The sequence below is a fragment of the Mustelus asterias genome, chromosome 8 (genome assembly GCF_964213995.1).
Source record: "Mustelus asterias chromosome 8, sMusAst1.hap1.1, whole genome shotgun sequence".
NCBI lineage: Eukaryota > Metazoa > Chordata > Chondrichthyes > Carcharhiniformes > Triakidae > Mustelus > Mustelus asterias.
The window spans coordinates 57,030,394-57,051,743 of NC_135808.1; the positions used below are offsets into that span (position 1 = coordinate 57,030,394).

Consider the following 21,350-nt stretch of genomic DNA (forward strand, 5'->3'; position numbering starts at 1 on the left):
GGGTTCAGATGCACATCAGATGGAGGCAGGAATGTCCAGGGATTGAACAGTCGGGGGTCTGCTGGATCCCCCAAGTCAGCTGTGCCCCAGCTGTGTTCCGTGCCTTTGGAGTCGTTCATCCTTCAGCTGCTTGATATGCAAAGGCAGAGGCAGCAATACCAGGAAGGGGTGTCAGTGACACTCCTGCAACTGCAAGGCTGACTGGAGGAGTTCCCAAAGCCTTCTGTCAAGGAGATTGGGCCAGCAATATTAGACACCCAGGCCAACACTGCAAGGGTGGGGGCCACTGTGCAAAGCTTAGGGCTTGAAATCAGATACATGGCAGGGAGATGTCTGAAGTATGGCTCAGCCCCTAAGTTCCATGGCTGACGGTTTCAACTGCAAGGTGCAGTCACTGATAAGCATCCATAAGTGCCAGTGCCAGAGTACAGTGAAGCTCCTGGATCTCACTCCAGCTGCCCCTCTATCCCATGGAGTGAGCCAGGGGCCTATGAACACCTGAAGGAAGGATCTGCTAGTGCACATCCTGGGGCCTTCCCACCCAGGAGACCCTGGGAATGCCCTGCCATTCTGACACTCCCCTTCCAGAGCCTGGCGCACCTCTGACGCAGTGAATAGAACAGTGCTACTTGAAAGTAGGTTGGGGCCCTCCAGAGGACACCCGCGAAGGGCATCTCAAGCATCAGAACGTGGAAGGCAGTAGGCCACCTCCACCTCAATTGTGTGTTCAGGGGACACAAGATATAGGGGGAGGGTATGGGCATGGATGATATTTAGCACTATTAGCTCAGGAACACTGTCAATTATGCAATTTTGAGATGTCACTATTAAATATTATTGTTACCACTGTAACACCTCAGAAGCTTACATTTCTTCCAAATGGTATTGCACGTCTCGCCATCGGGACACAGTTGTTCTCAATGGACATCCATATGCATTTCCCGCTGGAGAGAGGGTGAATGGTGGGGGACTGGTGAATGGACTGTCAAACCCACTGATTGTATTACAGTTAGCAGGTTTGCATAATTATTGGGCTTGCCACCTGCTATGGGCGGGAACTTGATTGGAGCTGGCAGGGTGGGTCGGGAGCATCGTGGTGGGCATGAAACTCATTTTTTGCCTGACGCCCGATTCTCCGGGCCATCGAGATTCTGCCCGGCAGCTAGTGGGCCCAGAGATTCTGCCCCATAACTTACTCACAATACCCGGCGCTCTCTCACACACGGATAACTCCCATCGTCCCCAAAGGGCCTGAACGTCTCCCGTGTTAACCACTGCTGCTCTCGGCATTTACAGAATATTTTGAGATTCTGTCCCAGTCTCCTTCTCTCAGGCCCCCTCTTTAGCTCCTCAAGTTTACCCCCCCCCCCCACGAACAAAAGAACCTCGCCTTTTCTCTTTTCCCCCATCACACAAGTACCCCCATCCACCACTCCACTCAAAAATGACGAACATGAATAAGAATGGAAAATTCCAGGGCTCAAGAAGACAAGCCAGAATCTAAGGGCAAGCATCACAAGGGGCAACAAGGGTTGGACATGAGCCGAACAAAAAGGGACATGTTCTCTCTCTGTCCAACTCCAAACATCTGACATTTCTCAGTGTCATCATAAAATTGAGCTGAGCAGAGAGCAAGTCCTCACTTTCTGTCCTGTTCCACCTCCCCGTAAAGCCAGATAGAGGCAGAATTCAGCTGGGTGTACATTAATACACAAATTACTTGGCTATCGAAGAGACAAAATGCTCTTGCGTCTTACTGATTTTTGGACTCGTATCTCATACAAAACAAGACAGCTGTGGTTGTTCGAGGCCCATTATCTCAGCTTGTGGACATCTGTACAGATGTTCCTGAGGGCAGTGTCTTAGACTCAGCCATCCTCTGCTGCTTAACATAAAATCAGAAGCTGGGATATTTACTGAAGATTGCACAAAGTTCAATACAATTCACAACTCTAGATAACAAAGCCATCTGTGTCCATGCCTGGTCAGTAGTTAGCCTCGGCTGACAAAGTAACAAAAGTATTGTGATTAAATTTGCTAAGGAAGAGCTTATAAAGTATCAGGGACATCAGTGGCCAAAGACAAAAAAGTATCAGGGATATCAGTGGCCAAAGACAAAAAACTGCATCACATAATTGTAGCAGTTTTATAATTTGAGTGAAATGCAAATTCTTGTCGACCACTTCAAATAGGTGTAAGTGTTATATTTCAAGTGGTTAGAAACATTTGTTTTCCCTTTTCTTAACTTATGTTGCTGTCAAAACTGTGGACCAATGCATTTGCATCAAATCACCCAAGTGATTTCAGCTTTCACTGCAGTTTTGTGCATGTGATACAGGATGAAATCCATACCAGCAACAGAACATGATCTTGCTGGATTATGTACAGGTGAAGCAAAGGGCTTCAGATATTATTTTCCAATGTTGGCCCCAATTAACTCATTGCCATCGTCTCAACAGCAAATAGAGATGGGTAAAAAATGCAGGCCTTGGCAGCAACATCCCCTGAAAAAATATATTAAAAGAGTAACATTAAAAATTAATGTACATGCCATGAAAAACAAAGCAGCAAAAAAGTAGCATAGCATCATTCAGCGTAGATTTAGATCAAAATCTAAATAGGAACACCTGTGCTTTTGAAGTAATCGAGCCTCTTTTGTAAAAGTCTTATTAACTTATGTACTCGTGTTGGCCTCGGCCAAGTTCTTCACATTCTTTGGTAAGTGAAGATGCCCCTCTCATGCCACCATCCCAGACCCCATGCACAGTTACTAAGCATTCCCTGTTCCCAGTCCCTCTGCACCCACCATCCTCCTGCACCCATCGTCCCCCACTCACCACTGCTGACTGCTTGGAGTTCAGCAGGAGTGCGTCTTCCCTGTGAGATGAATGATGGCGACTGTGTCGGGGTGGTGTGAGGCACTTCTGAGCTTCCAGCATTGTAATTGACAGAGGTGTTCCAGGCTTTGTGAGATTCAGCCATGCCTTGGACCCTGCCACCTATGGCGACCATTTCCTGTCCCAGGCTTTCTACCATGGTCGCCACCCTTGCAGTGTTGGCTTGGGTGCCATACAAAGCTGGCACCATCTCCTACGACTGAGGCTGTGGGACTCCTCATACAGCCTTGTAGTTGCTGCAGTGTTGCTGACAGCCCCTCCTGCATTCCCTGACTCTGTTGCTGCATCTCCGGCAGCTTCGAGATAACGGATCCCAGCAGTCGGCAGCTGGCTTGGGGCCAGCTGTTTCCTTGACTCTGGCAGACTTCCACATGTCTGAGCCCTTGGACGCTCCTGCCTTCACATGATGTGCATCATCAGTTGGTGCTCACCAGAAAGTGCCCCAGTCACAAGCTTGTCTCACCGATGACCGTATCTGCGCTGGTGGATGGCGCCTGTGCTAACTTGTGGGTGCTTTCCTCGGAGTTCTCGTTCGATCCTCCCTCCGAGGTGTTGACTGGGGTCTCCGTGGGGGCACCGACTCCTGAGGGCCTGCCTCATCTGGGTTGTCTCCTGCAACTCAAGACAGGTAAGTGCAAGAGGGGAGCAAGTTTATGGGTAGATTGCAGCTTACTTGAGATAGGTCATAATAATGAAGGTTTTGTGGCTCTTCACATCTGTGGCACACCCCAACCTGGCTGCCAGTTACAGTTCTCTCTCCCGACAGTTCCATGGCCCGCTCCTCAAAGTCGGTGAGGATGCACAGCTTGGGGACCTCACCTCCGCTCTTTGTTCTTTCCCTCCTGTTATGGGCCATTTTCTCTCGCAGGGACAGAAAGGTGGAGATTGAAAAACTGAAAGCTGGAAAGGCAAAGGTGTCAAAGGGGGTGTATGTCAGGGCCATGCCTTGGCGGACAGGTGTTGTGAAGGGGGTGCCAGAAGGGTTGGAGGAAGGTGCTAAGGGTTGGGTGCTGGGAGGCCACAGGGTGTCATGGAATGGCTCGACTTGGACTTTAAGAGTCAACAGACCGGGTTGATGTCAGGATGGGATGGACCTTCACCCTTGTTGCCGGAATGAGGTCATGAATTTTCTTCTGGCACTGGCTGCTGGTCCTCCATGCGCAGGCACTGACTGCCACTGCCACCACCTCCCAGGCTGCATTGCTGGTCTGACCTCTGGCCTGTTGGCCATCTCGTGGGAAAAATATTGCCCTCCTCTCCTCCACGGTGTCCAGCATCCATCCTTGGCGAACCATGGGGCTGGTTTCTGGGGTGCCATATTCCTGGCGTCACTGACTCATAGAATCATAGAAACCCTACAGTGCAGAAAGAGGCCATTTGGCCCATCGAGTCTGCACCGACCACAATCCCACCCAGGCCCTACCTCCGTATCCTTACATATTTTACCAGTTAATCCCTCTAACCTACGCATCTCGGGACACTAAGGGGCAATTTTAACATGGCCAATCAACCTAACCCGCACATCTTTGGACTGTGGGAGGAAACCGGAGCACCCGGAAGAAATCCCACACAGACACGAGGAGAATATGCAACCTCCACACAGACAGCTGGCTGGCTGTGCATAATTAGTGTTTTTAGAGAGTTACGCCAAAAAGACCAGAGTGAATCACTTCCGTTTTCTGATTTTTTTGACACTTCAAATTTTCTTGGTAAGTTTGCACCCATAATCTATCTGAAAGTACTTGATCAAAATACACCATTAATGATGGGGAGATTTCTGAGTCTGTGAAAAGAATTGAGGATTGGGTAACTTTGTTTTCAATTAACTTTGATTGTTCTTAGCTTTATCAAGTGCTAAACATTGACCATCTCCAATAAGTGAATCTAACCATTTCCTTGTGACATTCGAAGGCGTTACAATTGCTGAATTTCCAGCTTCAATATCCTTACTATTGCCTAGAAATTTAACTGGACCAGGCACATAAATAACATGGAATAAGCCTCTCCTATCAATGTGCAATGTCTTGCCAACCCTACACTTGAAAATACAGTCTGGAATAATTGCTTTGTATCAATATAGACTTTCTGAGTCTCCTGATTTGATAATACTATTAATATTGCTTTTCTGTCTGCACTTTGTATCTTTCTTCTATTAACTTTCTGTTTATTATACATCCAGCTACCGAAATGGCCTAGCAAGCCACTCAGTTCACCACCTTCTCAAGGGCATCAAGGGATGGACTGAAAGTGCTAGCCAGCCAGCGACGCCCATGTCCCATGAATTTAAAAAAAAATTATTAGCATCCCGTGGATTTTGATTTGACATTACTGTGTGAACATTATACTTGTTACCTGTATAGTTAATGAATCTTCTTTCTCTCTCCAAAGGTCAATGGCTCACTAAGTTATTGGTGGGAGCAGCAGTGCTGTCGGTTCTAATCGCCTGTATCATATCGCATTTTCAGAGCCAACATGAATCTGAAGGTGTGAAAGAAATATTCAATATATTCTTACAGAATTTTGGCAAGGTGCAAAAGAGTTTTCCAAATCAGGAAGACCAACTGTGGAAAAGAAGCAGGATTATGTTGCAGAAACATATTAACATGACTGTGCATTCTGAGCCCTCCATCCTAATGTTTGCAGCTGCTACGGATGCGGAGGAGACAATGCGTTGCCTCACAGGCAGGATCGCTGGAGCTTATGCCTCAGCTTTCAATTCCAGGATTATGGAAATTGATGGATCTAGCAAAAGGTTTTTAAACAGCGATGATGTTAAACTAGAACTAGATAATCAGCTGACTTCTGGGTTTGGTGAAGGTAGAAAATCAGCTGTTATTCATCACTTCCAAGATCTCCCACCTCCATCTACCCTTCTGTTCTATAAGTACTGTGATCATGAAAATGCAGCCTTTAAAGATGTTTCTCTAGTGATCACCGTTTTAATGGATGAGAAGGAACTGGGCCCATTTTTAAGCTTTAGTCTTCTGGAAGAGATGGTCTATGATTTTCTTGTGATGAAATTTTCCATCTCTGACAAAGCTGGGCAGTATAATATTCTGGATGCTGATAAATTTGGTGGATTGTGGAGTCGTATTGCACATGCCATATTGCCAGTCCGACCTGAAAAAGAAATTGAAACGAAAGGCTGTAAACATAATTGAAAAGTCTGGGATACATTAAAAGATTTGCACTGATTTTATTAATGTGAGAAATTATGCACACAGGACATAAATTTTGTATATTAATCACCTAGTTTGCAATCTTGTAAATTTTGATCAAGGATCTAAGCCAAAACTTTAACCTTTTTTGATTCATCTTCTGACTTCATCGTCTTCTGTTTTTATTTCAGGCTTTCACCATTCAGAGTTCTAGTTGTCTTTAGTTATTGTAAACAAATTAAACCACTGACAGCTAAAGAATGTTCTTCCAGCTGATGAAATTTAATGGGATGGAGTTTTCTGTGTAAATGTAATTATATTTTTAAACATTGATTTGCTATTGTGCAAGTTGAATCTGTACTGAAATAAATACTTACCAAAGCTTTGTTTGTCAAACATTGGTGGTCACAGATTGACTGTGAAAAGAGTGTAATGTTAAAAGAGAGCAAGAGACAGGAATTTGCTGAACGTGACAACTTTGGTAACTATAGGTATTTCTGAAACTGAAATATCGTTGAGGATTTTGAATTTAACATGAAAGCTTGTTGACAGAAATTGCTTGCCAATCAATTATAAGTTGTTGCCTGAATGGATATTAATCACAATGTGCAGGAATCTGTGTCAGTACCTACAATTTGGGTGTGGTTCAAAATGGTGGACAAAGTAAGCAGGATATGCTAATACACTGAGTGACCATGGAAATACTGTAGTGTTAATCAAGTGTAAAAGTGAGGAATTTGATGAGAGTGGGAATTTGGCGAAGAGGAGGAGGGAGGTGCTGTTTTTGGCTACTAGTGCTTCTGTCTGTTCATATAAGCTTGAGACAATAGGATTTTAAATGTTTTGAACAATGTATAACTGCTAAGTTCAAGTTACTGCTGAAAAAGATAAACTTACAACAAAACTAAGGAGTAGATATAATGTAGATAATCTAAACTGAGACGTGAGATTGAGTGTCTAAACTGTATGTGGGGTTTTGTGGACAATGACACAATCCAGAACAAACATATCTGCTTCGATGTCTCTGGTTCAGTTATTGAGCTGGAATGCAGGTTGGAGACACTTCAATACATAAAGGAAGGATGGAGCAGCTTGCCTCAAACATCAGTAATATCTCATAGGTAAAGGTTAAGATTGTGATCAATAGTGTGTAATTAGTGGAACCGAGGTGAGACAGAGAAGGAGGATGCACAGAAACATGTCCTCTTCAAGAGGCACATTATACTTGCTACATGTGAGGATAAGAATAAAGACCATTGGAAGGACAGTGCCATGGAAGGACCATGGCACCTTGGAGCAGGAAACTCCTCTAAGTGGTGAAGAATAGGCAAAGTGCAATGTGGTAATAGTAATGGATTAAATAATTAGGGAAATAAAGAGCATCCTTTGTAAACAAGGTTGAGATTCCCATATGGTATGCTTCTTCCTGGTGCAAGGTTCAGAGACATCTTAAATCGGCTTGAAATATATTGTTGAAGGAGGGAAAAGATCTGGTCATTGTGATCTGTGGTGGGACCAACGAGGGCAGCATGGGGGCACAGTGGTTAACTGGGTTTGATTCCTGGGTTGGGTCACTGTCCGTGCAGTTAGTATGTTCTCCCCATGCCTGCTTGGGTTTTCTCTAGTTGCTCTGGTTTCTTCCCACAGTCCAAAAGACGGCTGGTTAGGTGCATTGGCTATGCTAAATTCTCCCTCATTGTACCGGAACAGGTGCTGGAATGTGGCAACTAGGGGATTTTCACAGTAACTTCATTGCAGTGTTAATGTAAGCCTATCTGTGACAATAAATAAGTAAATCTTAAAACTTTAAAACATAGGGAAGAATAGACTTGAGGGTATACTTGGACAGTACCAGGAACTGGAGCTAAATTAAAGTCATGATGTGGAGATGCTGGCGTTGGACTGGGGTAAACACAGTTAAGAGTTTTAACAACACCAGGTTAAAGTCCAACACCAAATAAACCTGTTGGACTTTAACCTGGTGTTGTTAAAACTCTTGCTAAATTGAAGAACAGAACCTCAAAGATGAAATGGATTTTTTTAACACTTGATTTTTATTTTCTTAAACCCAATTGTGCCACAGTTTTACAATTTGGCAGTTTGATAGAAAAATTACACTTCGTTATATTGATCTTAATTTTTCCATTTATAAGCTTAATTCACAACCAAGTTAATATCCCATTAAAGATTGTATCAAAAACTGACTCATTCAAAGTTAGACAAACATTGTCACTCAACAAGTGAAAAAGTATTGATTGTAGAGAAAATGGTGGAAATATAGGCACACTGTTCATCTACAGCTGCTGGGTGTTTAACTGCTGCTCTCTTCCAGGCTATGCTTGTCAAACAGATACTCGGCAATGCCATCTGGCAGGCCCCCAAACAGATAAGGTTGGTGATGAAATTGTCAAGCTTCTTGATAACCTGGACCTGTTCATCCAAGGAGTGAGTCTCCAGAAAGTAACACATTTGTACATTGATCTTGTCGGAAGCCAGTTCACCTCATGGCTTTGAGACCATTGCATCACTGGATCATTACCTGAGCCACTTGCAAATTAGCATGAAGGTAAGTATATTAGAGAGGTAAACGTATGGCTAAAGGGTAGCATGACAAGGGGAGACTAGAACAAGAAGGTACTGTACTGTTAGCACAGGATCTACTTGAACTGGGCTGGAAGCAGGTCCCAGCAGAAAGGACAAACAGTGAACTCACAAGGACTTTAAACTACTAAGTACAGTATAGTAGGTAGAATAAATAATAATTCAAAAATGAACAAAAGGAAAATGAGTAGAGCAACGGATTGTGTGAACAGTGATCCTTTTAAAATGTGCATGAGGGCAGCACGGTGGCACAGTGGTTAGCACTGCTGCCTCACAGCACCAGGGACCCAAGTTCAATTCCCAGGGTCAATGTCTATGCAGATTCTGCACGTTCTCCCCGTGTCTGCATGGGTTTCCTCTGAGTGCTCCGGTTTCCTCCCACAGTCTGAAAGACGTGCTAGTGAGGTGCATTGGTCATGCTAAATTCTCCCTCTGTGTACCCAAACAGGTGCCGGAGTGTGGCGACTCGGGGATTTTCACAGTAACTTCATTGCAGTGTTAATGTAAGCCTACTTGTGACACTAATAAATAGACTTAAACTTAATTGTAGAATATGCACTGCATAGTGAAGGGAAATTTATCAGGAAAAACTATTTCTGCCAGTTGGGGTGCAGAACTAGGAAGCATATCTAAATATTACAATCAGATTTTTCAGAACTGAAGTTAGCCAACGTTTCTTCACGGTAGAAGTTTAGAATGATCTTCCACATTGAAACTGAACTGGATCAGCCATCTAAATACTGTGGTTACAAAGTGGGTCAGAGGCTGGGAATTCTGTGGAGATTAACTGACCTCCTGACTCCCCAAAACCTGTCCACAAGGCACAAGTAAGGAGTGTAATGGGGGAATACATACTCTCCACTTGCCTGGATGAGTGCAGTTCCAACAACACTCAAGAAGCTTGACACTATCCAGGACAAAGCAGCCTGCTTGACTAGCACCCCACACACCACCTTCAATATTCACTCCCTTTACCACCAAAGCACACTAACAGCAGAGTTACATGATGCACTGCTGCAACTCACCAAGGTTTCTTTCAATCCTGCACTCTCTACCACCTCATAGAATCATAGAAATCATAGAAACCCTACAGTGCAGAAGGAGGCCATTCGGCCCATCGAGTCTGCACCGACCACAATCCCACCCAGGCCCTACCCCCACATATTTACCCGCTAATCCCTCTAACTACGCATCTCAGGGACAATTTGTAACCTGGCCAATCAACCTAACCCTCACATCTTTGGACTGTGGGAGGAAACCGGAGCACCCGGAGGAAACCCACGCAGACACGAGGAGAATGTACAAACTCCACACAGACAGTGACCCGAGCCGGGAATCGAACCCAGGACCCTGGAGCTGTGAAGCAGCAGTGCTAACCACTGTGCTACCGTGCCACCTAGGACAAGAGCAGCTGATGCATGGGAAAACCACCATGTGCAAGTCCTGATCAAAGTAATTCACCATCCTATGATGAATAACTCACCTCCTGTCTCCCCCAAAGGAGCTGCGGTGAGATTCCCAGCTGATTTTGAATGCTGACTGCCATGCATTCATGGTCTCTATTTGAGGGCTGGACGTCTTGAGCCCTGGATGTTTTTCAACAATGCAATCCTGGCTTCGACCTTTTCTGGCTCTGTGCAAGGATTGTGGTCCTGTGATTCATCATTGATCCTGGACTTTGTTTCCTTGTGATTTTGCTCCTGATTATGTGATGTTGTCTTTTGTGTCCATGCTGATGGCTCTTCTGCCACTGCCCCAGTGGTGGGAAATCCTTGGTTCTCTGGCCAGGGAGCCCTTGGGGCACTCCAAGTGGGTTGTGTCTTGAGGGCCTTACGATATATGTTTGGTTGTTTTTTTTAATATGCTGCACTCTTTGCAATTGCATGGCAAGAGCACATTCTTTTGCAGTACCTTTCACTTTAGTTATAGAAAAGATGAGTAGCATCACAGTAGGGTGGTGGGTGGATGGAGTTGTCCAGCATTCCCATGGTTCTGTGCGGGAACAGAGTGCAGGGGTGTTATAATGTCCTGGAAGACCTCATCTACATTGGCTCCCAGAGCCAAGATAGCAGCAGTGGCATCTTTGGTAGCATTCTGAGCTATCAGCAGATGCTCCAACATGATTGGTGTCTCTTTTGATTTCATGGAGTTAACTAATCGCTACATGCATTCATTTATAAACTTTAGTCTCAACTTAAAATCCTTCTGTGACCATGGCCACATCGTATCTCTGAACCTCCTTTTTTATCTTTGCATTCTTTGGTATTCTTTCTGTGACCTGTGTTTCCCCACACACCTGCCCCCACTTTTATTTTGATGCTAGCTTTCATCTGCCTTGACCCTGGTCTCTGGAATTCCTCCCCTAAACCCCTTTGCCTCAATGTCAATCTTTAAAAACCTTCTCAAAACCTAACATTTTGAGCAATCTTGCATTTACTTCTCTTGACTTGAAATATTATTTGGTTTTGTTCTTATGAAGTGCCTTAGTATGTTATTCACATTAAAGGTGGTGTAAAAATTAAAGTTGTTTTGTAGAGAACAATGAAAGAGATTAAAGTGTGGGAGGGGAGAAACCAAACACATCAAAATAAAGGAAATGTAAAGGAGCAGAGTCAGCAGAAAACAGTTGAAATGAGAAGCGGAAATGGAAGACAGAACTAAATGAAGGAGGGGTTAAAGTTTTTTTTGCAGAGTTCCTGTCAGTAATAGTCTTATACAACAGGACGTGAAAGGGGAATAGTACTTCACGAGTTTGAAAACAACTTAAGGGATTGTTTTGTTCAATTTATTGGGTGTTGAACCAATTTGACAAGACCAATTATTGACTTCTGTTAAATGGAGGACATTCACTGTGAAATACTGCCTTGAAGCTTTTCCATCTCTTCACATTAGATTTCCAAATTATACTCTATTTTCATTTGGAATCCAACAAAAAGTATCTTTGTGACAGTTAGTTATCTCTTGGGCACTGCTCCACAACTCTGATCTCCAGACTCTTCTTTCAAGCTGCCTTTTTTTTCTTTGCCATTGCTCCTTCTTAGGGGAGGAGGAAGCCTTAAAGCTGCCTTAAAGGGGGCAAGATTCACACAATTCACCCAACTACAGTGAAGAAAAGGAACATTTCAATGCTTTTAGACCGTAACTTCTGGCTGGTTCAGTTTTAAAAATCCCCTTACTTTGTGTTCACGTGGCTACTATCCTGCCATTCAGATCTAGAAACATCTTGTTTCTTGTTCCATTGCCTTTGGAACTCTGGAACTTTTTGGGGTGACACAGTGGTTAGCACTGCTGCCTCATAGCACCAGGGACCCAGGTTCGATTCCCGACTTGTGTCACTGTGCAGAGTCTCCCTGTCTGGGTTTCCTCTGGGTGCGCCGGTTTCCTTTGACAGTCCGAAAGACATGCTGGTTGAGTGCATTGACGATGCTAAATTCTCCCTTAGTGTACCTGAACAGGTGCCAGAGTGTGGCCACTAGGGAATCTTCACAGTAACTTCATTGCAGTGTTAATGTAAGCCTACTTGTGACACTAATAAATGTCACAAGTAATAAAACTTGGAACTTTCTGGGAAGCTTGACATTTATGAAAACCCCAATCTTGGGCAGGGAATTCGCGAAATGCACCTAAATGAGGGTTTTTGCATGTCGAGGATGGGAGCAAATTGCGTTTAAATTGTTTTAAATGAGAAGGAGAACGGCTCGAGCGGGCGGCGTCAATTCAAATATTCAAACGGTAACGGTCGGCAATTTTTTTTGTTGCAAGGCGAGAGAGACGGTCTTCCACAACGGCTAAAAATGACTGAAAGAAGAACTGCAGCACGAAAGGAAAACAATTCGGCCGCTAAAAATTAAAGCGTTTCGGCTCCATTTTAAATTCGTGGGCGAGACAACATGAAGGGAACGAAGATTCGGTCGACCGGAAGCGCAGGTCGCCCCGCAGCAGGGAGCAAGCGGAAGTCACGTCTGCCCCGCAATCGGTCCGTTCCGAATCGGGTCCCTGATCGGCAGCTGTGCGTCCGCAGGATGTCCGGAGGGAAACGGGTACCGCTGGGAGAGGTCGGTGTAGGGGGAGGCGTGGTTCTTTCGTGGGGGAAAGAGCGACAGTGAAGAAGAGGGCAAGATGAACCGGAGATCAACGAGAAGCACCAATGCTCGGTCCAAGGAAGCGAAAGGTGAGTTAGACTGCAGAAGAGATTGAGAGAGAGCATTTATATTGGGGGTATTTTTGGGGAGAGAGATTGATGTTAATTGTGAGGGAATCAGATTGAGAATAAAAACCGAACATGATTCCAATTCTAGTGTTATTGCAAATATCAGGTTATGAACTCCAGAGGTGCTTTCCTCTGGTCTAGTTTCACTGGTTTGGGATTTTTTTTGGGTGGAAAGTAAATGGTCTGCTGCGCGCGACCTGACACTGAGACAGGCGCTTCAAACATGGTACTTCCTGCCAATGGGCTGACCATCATCATCTGTTGTCTCGGGGACTCTTGGTGAAGCAGATTATCAGCAGTAACAGTGGGAGATTACTGTGACAAGGGAATTAGTGACATCTTAAATGAGAGTGTCACTCATTCCCAGAGATTTCCTGCGTAAACCTTCGATAAAAGCCACTGTCTTGGGTTGAGAATTTGTTTTCATGGTGGCTGATTTTGGCCTGTTTATGTAAATTGTGTTGCTGCTTGCAACCCTGGACAGATAACCATCCTCCTCTCACTTTTATCCTCCGGCTTCCTTCCCCATCGTAACTTTCCTTACTGCCTCGTGCCCTTGATTTTTTTTTCTTTACATCTCCTAAACTCCAATTTAAGTAATTTCCTGATTTTTCATAAAAGCAAAATACTGCGTAACTGAAAGTCTGAAATAAAGACAGAAATTGCAGGATTAACTCTGCAGTTCTGGCAGCATCGGTGGAGAGAGAAACACAATTAATGTTTTAAATCCATTGACCCTTTTACAGAACTGTAGGCTGGTTAATGGACTTGATGTGGAGATGCCGGCGTTGGACTGGGGTAAACACAGTAAGAGTTTTAACAACACCAGGTTAAAACCCAACAGGTTTATTTGGTAGCAAATGCCACTAGCTTTCGGAGCGCTGCTCCTTGAAGGAGCAGCACTCCGAAAGCTAATGGCATTTGCTACCAAATAAACCCAATGGACTTGAAACAGCTGTGTTTCTCTCTCCACAAATGCTGCCAGACTTGCTAAGTTAATCCAATATTTTTTTGTTTTTATCTCTGATTTTTTTAAATGTTGGAATCAACACATTGCAGATCCAGATCTTTTCTCCTCATGTACACAAAGTTAACTTGTCTTATTGCACAGATGCTGCCTGACTTCCTGTGTTTATGCAGTTTCATTTTTGTTTGATATTCAATATCTCTTATTATGCTCTTTTTACATTGAACTGTCACCTGCTGTGACTGATCATTTCACAGGACTGTAAAGTTATGGAAATTCTTCCTAATGGTTCCTACAATCCAGAGATTCTTAAAATTTAAACTTAAAACCTAACCTAATGATTAATTCTTTATCTAAGTTGGCGGTGTTCTCCACTACAAAGCTTGATCCTTCACCTAGGTTTGGGCAGTTAGAAATTCATTTGTAGTCATTCATATGATCAGTCTGAGTCCCTTAGATATTCAGGTGTATCACTTTAAGGAAGTATTATTATCCACAAGTGAATCATCTGAACGCTTTGTCTGAGTTTTCCATAAGTTAGGCTAGGAGATGAATGTCATCAGGTTGTTTGACAGTCCAATCTAATTCTGTACTCAGCTCTCAACCACATACATGGTCTTTCCAGTCATCCAGTTTTCATTTTGAGCCCAACTCTGATCCCATTCCCATCCATATTTTTGTTCCTGCGAGAGATGTGCTTGGAGGGCCTGAGATTTGTGAACAATTGTGCAATGTATTAGAAGTGCAGGACTGGAGCGAGTGCTGAAGCGGGCTGGTTAGAAGATTCACCACCTTTCTCAGCGACAGCAGCCCAGCTACCAACATTCTTATGCCCAATAAACGTCACTCCTCACCCCTTCACCAACCCCATAACCCTCTGTGCCACCTCATATTTCCCCATTTCCCCCACCATGCCCCTTATATTGCTGTGCTGTGTGCCCCCCTCATACTCCCCATTTATCTGCGATAGTCATTTACTCAGTATCTGCTATGGGACTATCTCAGGATGTCTTTGAAATGGACAGTGAAAAATAAATTTCTAATAATCAAACAGAAAACACACTTCACCCTGAAAAAGATCATTCACATCAGCCATGATCTTTTTGAATGGTGGAGCAGGCTCAAATGGCCTATTTCTGCTCCTATTGCATACGTTCATACACTCTTAAGCCTTTGAAAGATGTAAATCCACTCAAGTGGTCAATCTGTTGTAAAAAAACAAACACTTATTCACCTGACACGTTAAAGCAGATGATCTTTTGATAACTTCTTAAAACTGTCAATCAAAATGTAACACAGCCCCCTGCTGAATTAAGGGGTTGTGTAGTTTTTGAAACTGAAATGAATCATTCAGAATAGAAACAGCTATCAAAACAACCCACTGCAACTCAAAGACAATGAAACTGAAAGACCAGATGGCGTTCCATTTCTATTTCAAGTGGAGTTGGTGCTTCGATTTACTTTCAATGACAAGGTGATTTTTTTCAAAGTTAAAAATGTCCTGACATTTAAATCACAATCCAAAACAGGACAGGAATTGCCTCAGGACATTGTATTTACAGTTTTGAAGGCATTTTGCCCCCCCCCCCCCCCCCCCCACCTCCCTTTCCAATGGGGAGACTCTAATGCCTCTCAACACTTAAACAATGCTGTTTCAATGCTATGGTCAACTACCTTTGCAGGACAGAACCATGTGACGAATCACTATGGAAAATAAATCTACATTACAATATAGCATCTGAAAATGAAATTTGAAGTTGCCAAAAGAATTCAACACTTGCCTGTCAGAATGTTCCCAACTCCTCAGTAGTGGTCACAACTCTCCAACAATGCAGGGTGTATTTTTTTAGGGCTTCAAATCCTGCACCACCACACAAAAATAACCAGGTAAAATGGGAGGGAGGACCTCAAATTTTCTGTACGGTTCTGGTAGAGCTCATTATGGTGACTGTAACCTCAGATGGTCTGTGTTTGAGATTACTAATCAAAGCCTTCCCAACCTATGAAAAGGTCACACCTAAATAGCGCAGGTTTGCTGATGCAAAATAAAATCCAGAGTAATCCAGAATATGGTAATGTTGTGCAAGCTACGGAATATCACAGATGTTTTGTACATGTCCTTTCAGATGTGTTGGAAGAGACCACAAGGTTTGTCCCCCAGCCCCTTTCTTCCTCCCCATCCCTTTTCCTCGACCCGGCCTCACAACTTCTTTGCCCCTCCCCCCCCCCCTCCCCCACCCCGAGCCATCATCCCTGCCATAGTAGATGTAATGTTTGTACAGTAATGGAATATCAAAATTGTGGAAATCCTTACATCTTTCTTCCTGCCTTTAATCTTCAAGTCCAAGTTTTGTATACTTTAACCATGGCTTCCCTATTGACCATGGTGATGTCCTGCACTATGGGCCTTGGGCCTCAGCTTGGGTTTCCCATTTTAAAAATTTAACTTGCGCTGCTTCATAGAAATCAAAGGTAAACCTGGTGCTGCATCCGGCAAAAGTATAGGAAGTTACTGTGATTATCCTGACCATATAGAGTCACAGAATCCCCACAGTGCAGAAGGAGGCCATTAGGCCCATCAAATCGGCACCGACAACAATCCCACCTAGCCCCTATCTCCATAACCCCACATATTTACTCCACTAATCCACCTTGGGGCACTAAAGGTCAATTTAGCATGGCCAATCTACCTAACTTGCACATCTTTGGACTGTGGGAGGAAACCAGAGCACCTGGAGGAAACCCATGCAGACACGGGGAAAGCATGCAAATTCCACACAGACAGTCACGCAAGGCTGGAATTGAACCCCGGTCCCTGGCACTGTGAGGCAGCAGTGCTAACCACTGTACCACCGTGCCGTCCCAGTCAGACTCAGCTACTGTTAATATACAATAGGCGCTGTTAGCTATAAGACAAACTAGAGTATAGATTGATTCCTAGATCTATCCAGGATTGGTACAGGCTCTAAGTGGAGAAAGTTCTGTCATCAAGCAATCTCAACATTGTAGACAACAGAATCAGGTTCCTACAGGACAAGTGAGCAAAGCTATTTCTTTCACTCACCCCTCCTACAGTGACTTCATGTGTAATATTTGCACTTGGATCTGCAAATATTTACCATTATGTATGAGACTTAGATGGTGAACAGTTGATCTCCTCGTCGAACACTATCTGTCTGAGCAACATTAATCTATCAACACCAGTCTGCAAACAGCAACAAAAATCTAGAAAATAGTGAATAGTAGTTAGTTCTGTAAAGGGACAGGGCCATTTGCAAATGCATTGCCATTTATGGACACTCCTGTTGCACACAGAATCCTCCACAGAAAAGGATCGAATCAAAGTGACATCTCGAGCTCCAATAAAGAACCAGAGAAAAAGACATATCGGTAAGAAACTTGAATTATGTGTGATCCATTCACTTGTTGACACGGTTTATTGACCTGGCGGCTTAGAATAAACTTTTGTTTTACGAAGTCAACAGTTTTGATATACTTTCTGCTCTTGATTACTTCATGTTAAATGCAGACTTCCTCTGTAGAGTGGCAAGCTGAGAATGTTACCCCTGTTGTGTAATTCAAAGAAGATAGAAAATGAGCGGGAGCTATTTTTTAATAGATTCCAATCACTAACCTGGAATAAATGAAGAAAATTACACATTTATTACTGATGGACCACAATATAGTTGCCACACTTCAAAGGCCAGTAAGATGAGAAAGCTGCCTTTATAATTTTATAATTGAAGCTATTAAGATTAACATTTCAATTATTTGTGAGCTTTTACTATTTGTGGTCAGTAAATGTTTTTCTTTACAGGTACAAAATATTTAAATCATAGAAATCATAGAAACCCTACAGTGCAGAAGGAGGCCATTCGGCCCATCGAGTCTGCACCGACCACAATCCCACCCAGGCCCTACCCCCACATATTTACCCGCTAATCCCTCTAACCTACGCATCTCAGGGGTAATTTTAACCTGGCCAATCAACCTAACCCGCACATCTTTGGACTGTGGGAGGAAACCGGAGCACCCGGAGGAAACCCACGCAGACACGGGGAGAATGTGCAAACTCCACACAGACAGTGACCTGAGCCGGGAATCGAACCCGGGACCCTGGAGCTGTAAAGCAGCAGTGCTAACCACTGTGCTACCGTGCCGCCCACATGACCAGAGCTTTACATGACCAGAGATAGCCCTGCGTGAAATAGTTTAATTTTGTTCCAATACTTGTGTCTCGTGCTAGATGACAGTTTCTGTAGGGAGATACTTGGGGTATTTTTAACCAAACTCACCAGAGGAAAAAGCGTGGTATTTCCACCCCACACAGTATTGCTCTACATTAAGAAGCATTGTGCTTGATCTTCTAAGTTTCTCAACTGACAGATCGCTTTAAAATTAACCCCAAAAGTCTCTTTGTCTGTGTCTTTTTTGCAGCTATGTATACATTAGTGATGATTAACTGTGAATGAGGATCCATTGTGTCAGGAGACTAAATGAGAAGTCTACCATTGTAACATTTTGGGACAAGTAACTTAGAATGTTTATTAGATGGGACCACAGAAAGAACTGTCATTAAATTGACTTTTCCACATTGTGTAAGATTTGAGACGATGGTAAGAGGTTCAGGTGTATCCCTGAGCAGTTTGCATATTGACAATAGAAATTGTCAACTGATGAATAGAAATTGTGAATTGATGGACTGGGAAACATGACTGAAAGGCAGGACAGTGGACAGGCAATGGCAGGCATTCAAGGAATGAATAGGTGCACTTCAAAAGTTGTTTTTCCCTATTTGGCACAAGAGTGGAAAGGGAACTCTGGCTAAACCATGGTTTAAAAGGGAAATTAGAGATAGTATTAGATTCAGAGAAGCATACAAATTGTAGAGCAAAAGGAGGATTGGGCACAGTTTGAGATTCAGCAAAGGTGAACCATGGGATTAATTAGGAAAGGGGAATAGAGTATGAAAGTAAGCTAGCAGGGAACATGAAAACTGACTGTAAATGTTTATATAGATATGTAAAGGGAAAACAATTGACAAAAATAAATAGAGGCCCCTTACAGTCAGCAACAGAGGAATTCATAACAGAGAACAAAGAAAAGGCTGAGAAACTAAATTAATTATTTGCTTCTGTCTTCATGAAGATATGAATGATACCAAAAGTTCTGAGGAACACAAGTTTTAGTGAGGAGCTAAAGGAAATCAGTATTCGTCAAAAAATGGTTTTGGAGAAATTAATGGGATTGAAGACAGATAAATCTCAAGTCCCGGATGTTCTTCATCCCAGAATACTTAAGGAAGTGGCCTGAGAAATAGTAGAGCCATTGGTGGTCATTTTCCAAAATTCTTTGGACTCTGGAATGGTTCCCACAGGTTCGAGATTAGTTAATGTAATCCTGCTACTCAAAAAAGGAGGTAGAGAGAAAACAGGCAACTATAGACCAGTGAGCCTAATGTTGGTAGAAGGGAAGTTGCTAGAGTCCGTTATCAAAGACTTCATAGCACAGAATTTGAAAAGCAGTAGTATAATCAGATAAAGTCAGCATTGATTTATGAAAAGGAAATCATGCTTGACAAATATGCTGGAGTTCTTTGAAGATGTAACTAGTAGAATTGACCAGAGAGAACCAGTGGATGTGGTTTATTTAGACTTTCAGAAGGCTTTCGACAAGGTCTCACATAGCAGATAATTATGTAAAGTTAAAGCATATGGGATTGCAGGTATTGTCTTGACATGGATGGAAAGCTTGTTAGCAGACAGGAAGCAAAGAGTTGGAATACATGGGTCTTTTTCTGATTGACAGACAGTGATTAGTGGGGTACCGCTGGGATTTTGCTAGAACCCCAACTTTCACATTATATGTTAATAACTTGGGTGAGGGAACTGAATGTATTATCACCAAATTTGCATATGATACAAAGTTGGGTGGGAGGCTGAAGAAATGCTTCAGTGTGATTTGGACAGGCTGTGTGAGTGGGCATATGCATAATGTAGATAAATGTGAGGTTATCCACTTTGGTAGCAAAAGTAAACATGCAGGTACAACAGGCAGGAAAGAAGGTAAATGGTATATTGGCCTTTATAGTGAGAGGATTTGTGTATGGGGATAGGGGTGTTTTACTGCAATTGTATGGGGTGTCGGTGAGTCCTCACCTGGAGTATTGTGTGCAGTTTTTGATGTCCTTATCTGAGGAAGGATGTCCTTGCTTATAGCAAGTACAGCGAAGATATACCAGGCTGATTCCTGAGATGGCAGGTCTGTCACATGAGGAGAGACTAAGTCGGTTAGGATTATATTCACTAGAGTTTGGAAGAGTGAGAGGGGATCTCATAGAAACTTATAAAATTCTAATAGGATTAGATAGGGCAGATTCAGAAAGAATGTTCCTGACAGTGGAGGAGTCCAGAACTTGAAGGGGTAAGCCTTTTAGGACTGAGGTGAAGAGAAATTTCTTCACCTAGAGTTTGTCACGAGCACAAGCAAGATATGGAGAATAAATGAAGAAATTTTGAAAGGAGTCAGTTTTATTCTAGTTGTAATGCTCCTGATTCACTTTCAGATTCTGTGTCAGATAATGGACCGGAATCAGAATCACCAGAACCTCTGAAGAAATCTCCTAAAGGTATATTCTTTCCGATTGCTGAATTAATTCATTTCTAATTTCTCCACATTTGTTATTACCACATTAACAATCAGCTCCCAGGCTAAAAGGTTACATATCCACACGTAACATCATCTGCAATGACCAAACCTGTCAAACCCATTCAATTAACCAACCTCACAGCTTAAATTCTGTGGAATTATCCATTGCTGTGGATTTTCCAAGTTCAGACAAACGATTCCAACACTTGGCATGAGCTTCACTACCTTTTTTTGTTTCAAAAATATACTTTAATCATAAAATATCTAAAAGAACGTTGCAAACATTTCAAAATACATTGTGAATTACAGAAATACTATAATATTTATGCTTTCTATATAGATCATGTTGCACTCCTTCATACAATCAAATGAATATTACAGACATTTCAAAATGGTCATTACAAAAGGTGCAGTGGTATTTACGTTGGCTACATAGATCATGTTGCACTCTTGAGGTGCTTCAATACAATTGTGAAACACGTAGTATTCACTGCATACATTTAATGTAAGTTATATAACCTGAGAGGTTGCAGACAATGCCCAGCCCTTTGGTGCACTATGGTTGAAAAGTCTTAGACAACGACCTTTCCTCATCGCACCTCTGCGGCGGTTGCCCAAGCTTTAGTGCATCCTTCAGCACATAGTCCTGGGTTTTGAAATGTGCCAGTCTGCAACACTCACTCGGGGCCAACTCCTTGCACTGGAGGACCAACAAGTTTCAGGCAGACCGAAGAATATCTTTTACTGAGTTGAGCTTCCACTTCCTTTTTTAAAAGAAAATTGTTCCTTTTTCAGAGTTACAAAGCCAATGCGCAGAGTGGATATGGAAAGCCCCTAATCCATCTCTTTGGTTGTTCCAAGGAAACAAT

At 43.1% G+C, this 21,350-nt stretch overlaps 2 protein-coding genes across 28 annotated transcripts in view; both read left to right on the forward strand.

Annotated features, from left to right (window-relative positions):
- The window catches only part of LOC144497181 (uncharacterized), a 41,458-nt gene extending 35,007 nt beyond the window's left edge, over positions 1-6,451 (forward strand). For all 24 annotated transcript variants that reach the window (XM_078218027.1, XM_078218039.1, XM_078218038.1 and 21 more), the window contains one exon: positions 5,286-6,451. In XM_078218027.1, coding sequence (XP_078074153.1) covers positions 5,286-6,058 — 773 coding nt within the window. In that variant the 3' untranslated portion in view covers positions 6,059-6,451. The remainder of the gene's footprint in view (positions 1-5,285) is intronic.
- A 4,833-nt stretch (positions 6,452-11,284) lies between these two features.
- LOC144497183 (torsin-1A-interacting protein 1-like) overlaps positions 11,285-21,350 on the forward strand; it is a 41,507-nt gene continuing 31,441 nt past the window's right edge. For 2 of the 4 annotated variants that reach the window (XM_078218055.1, XM_078218054.1), the window contains exons 1-3: positions 12,705-12,827; positions 17,149-17,223; positions 20,399-20,461. In XM_078218055.1, the coding sequence (XP_078074181.1) occupies positions 12,776-12,827; positions 17,149-17,223; positions 20,399-20,461 (190 nt within the window). In that variant the 5' untranslated portion in view covers positions 12,705-12,775. Of the gene's footprint in view, positions 12,828-17,148; positions 17,224-20,398; positions 20,462-21,350 lie in introns of all 4 variants that reach the window. The other 2 variants (XM_078218052.1, XM_078218053.1) reach the window with 2 other exon arrangements.